This window comes from Oryctolagus cuniculus, chromosome X (assembly GCF_964237555.1).
Source record: "Oryctolagus cuniculus chromosome X, mOryCun1.1, whole genome shotgun sequence".
Taxonomy (NCBI): Eukaryota; Metazoa; Chordata; class Mammalia; order Lagomorpha; family Leporidae; genus Oryctolagus; species Oryctolagus cuniculus.
In genome coordinates, this window is record NC_091453.1 from 82,823,564 (window position 1) to 82,833,911 (window position 10,348).

Here is a 10,348-nt window from a genome sequence, read left to right on the forward strand (position 1 = left end):
ACTAGTTATACCGTTAATTCACATAAGTACAACACATTAAGGACAGAGATCCTACATGGGGAGTAAGTGCACAGTGACTCCTGTTGTTGATTTAACAATTGACACTCTTATTCATGGTGTCAGTAATCACCCAATCTCTTCCCTTTGTTCTGATAGAGACTGGCCTTGCCTTGTCTATCAGTGGCCCCTTACACGGTTAGATAGGAGTTCCACTTCCTGAAGGTTCCCCGATTCACCTCTCACATCCACTGTAGCACCCACTGTACCTGGAATTCCTATAATTACACCTTTCATGTTATGGCATGAAAAGCCCTGGTGAAGACTTGAAAGTTTCCTGGGTTAAGGAGAATATATCTCCCTCATCAGTCATCATCATTTCCATAAGGAATGGTTTCTCAATATTTTAGTTCTGGGGGAGCTCAGAACACAAACATTCTCATGGGAAGTGATAATGGCCAGAAGTGACTTCAAGCATGGCCTACTTCCCTGGAAGGAAATAAGAGAATGTGAGCATAGAGTGATCAGAACACGCCTCCAGATGAAGAGTGTGAAAAATGGAGGAGGATGTTGCTGCATAGGTCATGCTATAGACAAACTTTGCTTCTCAGTATTTTCAAGTGTCAGCCAGTGTTGAGTCACTAGTGGGTTTTGTTGTTTGTAGATTCCCCCAGTCTAGTACATTCAGCTCTTGGAGAGGAGAGAGTGGTGGTGCAGCATGATTCTTCAGGATACTGGGAGAACTTTGAGCATATTACAGGTACTTCCAGTGCCATCATGGATTTCATATATCGGTTATAGCCATAGCCAGTATTAAGCTGGTGAACAACGTTTGACAAATTAACTTGGCTCCTATTCTAAAGATGAGAATTGAATACATAGAGGTCCCTGTACATTCTGTCATCTCCTCCCTCCCCCATTTTAAAACTGCTAGCACACATCCCTTAATTACCTAACATATTGCCAAAAAGACTGGCCTACTGGGTAATCAAATTGCTAAAATGAAAGACAAAAAAGAAAGGAATTTTGATTCTAGGATAATCCACAAATTGAGTAATCCAACATGGAATTGTCAAGAGAAGATTATGGTTGTGTCCTTTTCATGCCAAATGGTGGTGGGGTGGGAAAGCTAATCAGGTCAGCAAGAGACATACAATAGCAATCTGATTACAGCTTCTAGTCTACATGTGCCTGATTGGCTAACAGTGAATTTCTAATTAGAGTCATAGATCCAAAGCACTCAACAGTTTTGTCCTCAAAGATTCAAATATTCTTACAGATGGCTCCTGCTCATATTCAAAGTCTTCAGGATGTCCAAGGCTTCTCTTTGTTGTTCCTGATTTCAGTATACACTTTAAATATGCAGCTGAAGAGGGTGCTGGTTTTGAAGCCCTCAGAGAAACTTAACTCACTGATAACCAAAAGAAACATTTTTTTGGTGGGGGGGTGGTGAGGAAAGGGGAGGGTAGAGTAGAATTTGGAATATGGGTGGGTTGGTATCTTTATGCCTAGAAGCTGAAATTCAGCAGTTTATTTTACACATTACATGATCCATAGTTGAGGAGTTTGACCAATTTTTTGTGTCTCTCAACCATTCATTTGGCATAGCATACAGGTGACTATTTTGACATCTAGGTTTTGGCACTGGTGTTGATCCAGTATTATCATTCCCCTTACAGACAAATCAAAGAGCATTCAGAAATGTCAAGCTGATTTGAATCGATCTTTTGGGCAAGTAAATGCACATAAGAAGTGTCATGACTGTTTTCTAAGTGTACCTGAATGATATCAAGGAAGTTAAGCCAGGCCCTCTGTCAGCCCATTCCATGGGCCTCTCCTGGCAACACTAGGCTGGACAGAGTAGGATTCTTACATGGGCTGAAAACTCCTGTGTTCCTTTAAGTACACAGAGATTTATTCTTGGTTACATGCTTCCTCATCATGAAAGTTCACTTTGCAGTGATGGCACTAGGGGGATCCAGTTTGGTTTGTGGGCCAGTGTTCTGCAGAACTATGGATTTGGTGGCTACATGCACTTTGACCAAAGGTTATATATTCCTTTGTGATTTAGTGGCTGTCTCAGGGACAGCCTAAACTGAGCAAATGAAATATGGGTGGAATTTCTTGTCTTGGTAACAATGTTCTTATTGATTGTTCCCTTTCAATGATTGTGTGGTGTTATGAACAACATGATAGATAAATGTAGAAGTCCACTTGAAGTATTAGAAACCATAATAAAGCTCTGATTGCTTCCTGATTCCAGAAGAACTTCCAGGCCAAGGCTTTGACAGCAAAGGCTACTTTTGTGGAGAAGAAACGATGCCTGTATATGAGTCTGTGTTCATGGAGGATGGGGAGACTACTAGAAAAATTGCACTGGAGACTGAGAGACCACCTCAGGTAGAAGTCCACGTTTGGACCATTCGAAAGGGTGAGTAAGACAATATTAATTTCTTTGTAACATGAGCATAGAAGGAAGAAAAAAACCTCACCTTAATTTTGCTTCAACCTGATCCTCTGTTTGGGTCAAGAGTTTTTCTAATTTCTTATAAAATAACACAGTTGTAATTATGGCCTCTCAGATTTAATCATGGCCTATGCGAAAGATTAAGTATTGACCCATAGGGTTTTCCAAGGTTGTCTTTCTCACACCTAAAAGCTGGAGGAGTGATTCCCAACTCTTGCTACACATCAGAACCATCGGGGAGAGTTTTGTTTGTTTGTTTGTTTGTTTGTTTTTCCCATGTCCGCACTCTACTCACAGAGATTCTAATTAGTTCGTTTGGGATGAAGCCAGGGTATTGGTGCTTTTTTTAAAAAAAAGTTACAGGTAATTCCATTGTGCAGCCAGGGTTTAAGTTACCAAACTGTGGTCTGCCATTTGTTATAATGCAGAGCCCAGTAAATATGTAAACCTATTCATTCCGTGCAAAGCTAAATTCATAGAATTATGTTATCTACTCTGGGATAAGGAAATTTTAAAACCACCATCCCTGCCCTCAAGAAGATTATAGTCTCACTGGAGAAACAATCCCAGTCATGATTTCCAGTTCCTTTTCTGATTAGCCACAGTGACTACCATAGCAAGCCACGTTCTGTTCATGGATATACTATAGCCATTCAAACCATTCTGTAGATAGAAGACTAGTGCTGATCGAGTCTGGCCAAATTTTCTAGAAGTCCAAGTATAGAGGTGAGATTTCAACTGGAAAGTAATACTGAATTTTACTGAGCCTTTTGCTACTGGCTCCCACACAAGGCTTATGAGTACTCAGGCTTTAGTGGGCTTTGGGATTGCACAAGGAGCTGATATAAAATACAGTGACCTCATTCCACCTCAGAGATGTGTAGGTCTTAGGTAGGGTTTAAACATGTGCAAGTCTAACACATAGGCAGGAAATGCTAATGCATATGGCACTTGAAACATACTTTAAGAAGTACTGTTTGAGTATTCATGGGGGTTTTCCCCTCCCCCTTCTCACAACATCCTTTTTTATCTCTAAAGAATATGGTCCTTCCAACTTCTTAAAAATATGTTAGAATATACATAGGTTTCTTGTCTCCGCTTATGTTGGTTCTATACCTAGGCATGCCAATTTGCCATCTCTAACTCCCTAGCTTATTGCAACAGGTCCACTGGGACTAGATACTGGTCTGTTGGCTTCCTTAGCAAATGGGCCCACTATTAATAGCCATGCATTTCCTACACTACAGATATGTGTGGATGATTTGCAACTTCTTGGTATACAATCTTAATAGCCTGTTGTTCCCTCTACTGGTCATCTCAAGGCCTGTGTTTGATGACCAGAGAAAAACCCAGGGTTCCTCCAGATTGTCCCCTGTAGATCTTTTGAGAATTATTTAAGGGCTGCTAGCATGCTGCTCCTTAACTACAAGGCAATTTTTGGTTGGTTAACTATTACTCTGATTAAAGCTATTCAAACAGGGTTGAGAGTGTAGGACCTACTCTATTTTAATTCTCCCCATAATTTTATAAAGGAAGGCTAAGGGAGCTGTGGATATTTCCCAAAGGAAAATATGCTTTTCAGCAAGTTCAGGATCAGGGGTGGCTTCTCCATTTACACAAACAACCTGTCTCCGATCCTACTGCTGGCTCTGCTTGCTTGGCCAGGAGGGCAACCCAGTAGTTTGGCAAGGATATAGTCTACCCAGATTTAGGGCAAAGGAGGAATTTCTAATACTGCCCTTGGCTGCAGAAACTGTAACCAGCACCCATGCCTGATTCCTTGTGGCTTTCTCTAGGAGGGGGTCCCATCATCTGTAGCACTATCTCTCTTATCTCCATCCCTCTGAGAAGCCAAGCGGAGGCCAAGGAGCCAAGGAAACAAATGGAGTCAATTATAACCCTTGATCCATCCAAGTTCCTGGTTAAGCACATTACACAGCCCAGCTCAGTACTCATAAGCCCCAGTAACGGGATGACAGGCTCAATCCAAGCAGGAAAGGGGGTTGGTGGTTGCAGCCAGAGAGTGCCTGACCACCTGTTCCACTTTTTGTTTGGCCCAAGGCATCCTCCAGCACTTCCATATTGAGAAGATCTCCAAGAGAATGTTTGAGGAGCTCCACCACTTCAAGTTGGTGACCAGGACAACCCTGAGTAAGTGGCACCTGTCTGTACTCCTCTATGAAAGATGCTTCCAGTTTTCAGTGTCGTCGTGACCCCGCTAAAGCCCCTGCTGTGTTCTCAGTGAACATTAGCCATGTTCAGTGTGTCAACTTTAGAGGATGCTCTAGCTGTTCTCCAGGGACTTAGCAGGAAATAGCCTGTCAGAATGCGAACTGAAAAGCTGGGACATAATGAATACAAACCCACATGGAGTCCAAGCATAAGCTACTTTAGGTTTCCTGAATATCTTAAATAAAACTGCTAATTGCAGAGTTGCAAGAGGGTTGGTAATAAAGTTCACGAGATCCCCAGTCTATTATATGTGTGGAGATGTCACACCAAGAAGGCTGTGTCTTCTGGTGTTGGAGATGAGAGACTGCAGGAAAATGATTGCATGCCGATTCGCATGTTGTTTCAAAATTCTCTCAGTCTTGGAAGTGCCCCTGTGTGGTCATGTTTCTTTAAAAGCATTCAGACACTCAAGAATATTTGTAGCTCTCTCACTTTCTACGCTAGATGGAGCCTAGGGACTAGCTACTTCTCAGCACTGGGGGGTGGGGAGCACTTCTAGTGGAATAAAAGGCACACAATTTCTAACCACAGGGAATTCTAATGGGCGAGACAGAACATGAAAGTGCCTTCAGTTTGAATTAGTAGATTTCAGAGGAGTTAAATACCTAAATGCTCAGGGGAATCTGTAAAGAACAATGAGATGAGAGCCAGGTGGGCTTAGTCGGGGAAGGCTTCGGGGAGGAGGTGTGTTTTGAAAAGAGGAGGGTGTGACTGGGCAACAGGTCAGGAAATCCCTCCAGGAAGAGGGTGCAGCCTAAGAGAAGACTCAGACGGGAACAAACAAGAAATGTGGGTGGGGGTGAGGAACAATGATAAGGGCTACAGAGGGTGCACTGAAAGATGAGAAGAGTTGGAAGGTAAGAAGTCCTTAAAGATCCTGGAAGAAGCCAGTGTGAAGTTCACATGTAAGGCAAGTTGCATTGGTAGTTTCTGCCAACTCAGAAACAGCATAGTGATATCTAAAATGGTGCTTTGGAAAGATGTCTCTGGGCTATCTGATGGATTTATTAAGCATCTATTTTGGCAAAGGCAGATGGTGAACAGTTCCATTTGCTATGCCAAGAATTCAGAATTGATCTCTAGGCCAGAGAATCTCAGTGGAGGTGTTTAAATGAGGGAATGGTGCATTCAGATCTGTTTTTCAGAAAGAAACACCCTTTGCTGTTTGGAGCCCAAAATGGACTACTAGTGAGAGAGCTGGTGATAGTCTTTACTTTACTATACTATAATATAGGAGGAGGAAAGGTCACTGCAAGAGGCATTTCTGAGGTTAAATCAACAAGATTGATGTCAAAGAGAGAAATGAAGTTGGAATGACTCCAATATTAACAACATTATAGACTGAATGAATGGTATGTCATTCAGTAATGAGAAAGCCTGAAGAGTAAACGGGTATTGGTAAGAGAAAAAGAGTTTGACTTGTAATATGCTTAGATTAAGATGCTTGAGAGCCATCTGAGCAGAGTTAACCAGTAGAGCAGCAGGAAACAGAGTCAAACATTTATCTAAAGCAGGACTGAAAGAAAATGAAACTGGGCAGTATGAGAATTAATGGAATAGTTGGGAGTCCTTACTTGTGAGACAGGAATAAAGGAGGCAGAGACTAGGATGCCAGGATCAATGAAGTGATGTGAAATTACCAATTAATTTCAAAGAATGCTTCTTAATTCATTTTGTGAACAAGGCTCTCCTCTAGGCTCCAGGGGACTTGAAAGATGGTGTAAGCCTACTCTGTTAGGATTTGGGATATATAATTGAAATAGATGTTATGTGCCCCAAACTATGTGTAGCTGAAGGAAGTGGATGCTGAGATACAGGGCCTATCGGGGATGAAGGAGAACATGCCTGACTCCTTACATAATGTGTCGGCACATCATAAAGCTTCAGTAAAAGCTAGTGCCTTGACCAGTCCTTCTGATTTTCCCTCTGTCTTGCCATTGAGTCAAAGGGAATAGGGAAAAGTGAGGAATCAAGAGAGAAAGGACCAGAGAAATGGAGTGTATAGGGAAAGAGATTTTGTTTTTATATAGCTACAAAAAACAAAGAGGTTCAAAGTAGGGTTAGAGTTAGGAGGAATTTGCTTACCTTGGACTGGGAATTGTGCAAGTCACAACATCATGAGCACAGGAATAAAAAGAAGACTGAACAGAGATCCAGGATAGGCAGAGACAGCAGGGACTAGACAGGAAACGGTTGCGTTAACTCAGAGAGGAAAAGGATCCCAAGGCATATATGAGAATATAATAGTTCAAAGAGTGGATTTATCGGTGGTGAAGGGGGTGCAGAGATAACATGTGAATATAGGAGAAAGCAAGGGTGAGCAGTTTTTGTCAAAGGGCAAAAGGAATAGAAAAAATAGAGTTGAATAATGAAGTAATGATCAAGGAAACAAACCAGTATGTGGCAATCCCAGAGAGTAAGTAAAGCCTCAAACAGAGCAGTAAGTACTGCATTTGCAATGTGGCTTTTTGAACCCAGTGCCAAATGAGCCACCTAAATAGCTAACAGATAGTGGAGCATTTTGCAAATGCTAAAAATACTGTGAAAATTCCATTAATACTTAGGTTTTACTCATGATGAGCATATTAGTCTTGGGATTCTTATGAATTCTATATGTTAAAAAATTCCATGACCCGTTATCTGTGTATACTCCCCAGAAAAGGGTTTTAGGGGATGTTTTGCTTAAAAAAATTCCTGACATTTTGATTCCAAATCACCGTCTAGTTATGAGAAAGCGGGGGCAGAATTGGATATGTTGGTTCTATTACTAATTTGCTCAGCTCTTCTTTTATACACTCCTGGCCACTTTGTGTTTGCCTTTTAGGTCAGTGGAAGATATTCACTGAAGGAGAAGCTCAAATCAGCCAGATGTGTTCAAGCCGTGTATGCAGAACAGAGCTTGAAGATTTGGTCAAGGTTTTGTACCTGGAGAGATCTGAAAAGGGCCACTGTTAGGCAAGACAGACAGTATTGGATAGGGTAAAGCAAGAAAACTCAAGCTGCAGCTGGACTGCAGGTTTATTTTGCTTAAGTCAACAGTGCCCTAAAACCCCAAATTCAAATGCAGTCAATTATTCACGCCATGCACAGCATAACATGTTCCTTTATGTGAAGTGGTGTGTCAGCTCTTAAACATCTCCTCCAAGGAGACTGGACAAGTCTCGAATGATTTGTGGGAGGAGGAGGAGGGACGAAACACCACAACACGGCTCTGATTTCTTGGAGAATCACATTTCTTTACAGGTTCAAGAGCAAACAAACCCCAGGGTTTCTATCCAGAAACTTATTCAAATGAAAGAAAGAGGAGGGAATTGCTGAGGAGTTCTGGAGTACAGAGCGATTATTTGTACGAAATTATACTCTTTCAATTCTAGAATGCCTCGTGTTCTTTAAAAAAGCTAATTCCCTGTTCACACATGTACACACATACATGTGCACACACACATGTATGCACACCTACACACACATTAAACTACAGCCTCCATTCAGAACTAAGCCAGCATAGGGTGTAGCTGTATACTTCTTTCCTTTGCCTCACTCCCAGCTAACTTGGAAGTTGTTGGTGACCAGCAGAATACATTTAAAAATGTAATCAGAAGCTGTTTGTGGCTGTTGAAGTCACGAACTATAGTAGCATGGTGAAGATTAAGAACACTATTTCCTGTCCCCACCTACTTTGAAGTGGAAACTAACTTTCCCCTAATGATACCAACTCTCCCTTCTCCCTGAACCTGTGGGGCCTCTGTAAATAAATGAGAATTGAATACAATTCTCAGAAACTGAATTCATAGAAGACAAAGAAATTGTTGAAGAAAGGAGTTGATAAAAGTCAAAAGGCCATCTTTTTGTTTTCATATCAATAAAACTGACCAATTAATAGATCAGTACTCACTAATTTTCTTAAGGCATCATTTGTGTAGCCAGGACATTTAGATTAAAGTGTGGAAGCTCCTTTTAAAAGGACAACTTTCCTTCTTCTCCACTTGCAAGGGCTGATTTTTACCTTGCAAGGTGGCTTAGTCTTCCTGAGCTTCTGTCTGTGGGTTCTGAGAATAAGAGAGTCATTGCTCGCTTAAAGAGCTGGTGACTCTGATAAAATTGTTGATCCCAAACCGTTTTACCATTCTTGCCTTATCTAAGCATGAGTTTGAGTTGGGATTCCAAAGTAGGCTGCACTTAAAATGTGTGTGCAGTGCAATAGCAGAGCATAAATGCTCCATTCTGAAGTCCGGCTTCAGAAGTGATCTTGGTGGGAAATCTATCCATTCTTCACAGGAAAGATCCCAAGCCTGCCTTCTGGATTTGGTCCCTCTGAAGGCACGAATGAGCTCTAGTGAGTACTTAGAAATGCTAAGGAACCCGAAGGTCCTTATTTCCTGCTCTGTGGCCCTAGTTGAGAGAACATTGTTTGTCTTTAGATTACTTGACACTGAGAGGGAGAAATATAAAAGGTCCAGTCTTTACGGCCATAGGGCATAAAGGAGTCAGTTGTCACAAAGGAGACACGGGGTCTGTGGCCAGGACTACATGGAACAAAGCTCTCACCAGTGCATTGCACACACACATTCTCTTCAGGAGAGGGAGATGGCAGACCTTGGGGTGAAGGGCCTCAGAGCTTTAGTGTGCGTGTGTGTGATGGGGTGGGGTGGTTAGGCAGCTGCTGCCTCCCCTGGCCTCCCCTCCCCTAAGGTGGCAGGGTTTCCCTAGTGTGGAGACCAGTAATCAGATCCCGGTGTAGAGGTGGTTCCCCTTCCCACCCAGGTGTTCTCAGAAAGCTCAGCCTTAAGGGAACACCCAGAGAGCTTCCTTAGATAAACTCCTCAGTCCAGGTGCTGAGACACACCTTCCCCAAGTGCTGTGGGGAGCAGGAGCTGGGGAGCTGTGTTAGCCGACATAGAAACCCTCCAGTGTTTGGTTTTGTGTAGAGAGTAGGACATAGGGAGAAAGAGGTCAAGCTGTCTGTAGTTAGTAGAGAAGAATGGATGTGGTTCTTCTTGTGTATTTATTTGTATCATAAACACTTGGAACAACAAAGCCCATAAACACCATTTAGCAGTTGTAGCCATTTTCTAGTTAGTTCATATAAACAAGTAAGGGTAACATAACAGTATTACCCTTTCACCCTTCTCACAGGACATGTACCTAAATATGGTACTTTATTTATGTAGTCACTGCATTGCTGGATTTTTAAATTAATAAAAAGTTAATTTTGAAAAATCATCTGCTAGCCTGTCGTGTGAATGATTTGATTCTCTGGTCAATTACTGGGTAATAGGAGAAAGGTGGGCCTGGTCATTTCACACTCAGCTTGATAACTCTCACAGTATAGCATAGTAGTTAGAAGCATGAACTTTGCAGTCAGACAACCTGAATTTTTAAGCTCAGCTCTGTGCCTACCAGCTGTATTTGTCAGTCTCCTCAACTACAAAGTGGAGGGATAGCAGTACTATTCCTTCTTGCCTGCAATCTTGCAGTGAGGTTTAATTTAGGCAATGCACAAAAAAGTCATTTGAAGTGTCTTGTGTACAGTGGGTGTTCATTCATGACATGTTCAAGAATGGCACGGCAGGACTGGCGTTATGCCACTTGGGATGCTGGCATCCCATATCAGAGTGCCAGTTTGAGTCCCAGCTACTCTGATTCTGATCCACC

At 42.1% G+C, this 10,348-nt stretch overlaps 1 protein-coding gene across 13 annotated transcripts in view; it reads left to right on the forward strand.

Moving 5' to 3' along the window:
* Positions 1 to 9,916, forward strand: part of CHRDL1 (chordin like 1) — a 123,594-nt gene extending 113,678 nt beyond the window's left edge. For 8 of the 13 annotated variants that reach the window (XM_008272882.4, XM_070066559.1, XM_070066555.1 and 5 more), the window contains 3 exons: positions 2,261 to 2,428; positions 4,526 to 4,615; positions 7,521 to 9,916. In XM_008272882.4, coding sequence (XP_008271104.2) covers positions 2,261 to 2,428; positions 4,526 to 4,615; positions 7,521 to 7,651 — 389 coding nt within the window. In that variant the 3' untranslated portion in view covers positions 7,652 to 9,916. Of the gene's footprint in view, positions 1 to 661; positions 758 to 2,260; positions 2,429 to 4,525; positions 4,616 to 7,520 lie in introns of all 13 variants that reach the window. The other 5 variants (XM_017349994.3, XM_070066553.1, XM_070066552.1 and 2 more) reach the window with 1 other exon arrangement.
* The last annotated feature ends 432 nt before the right edge of the window (positions 9,917 to 10,348 follow it).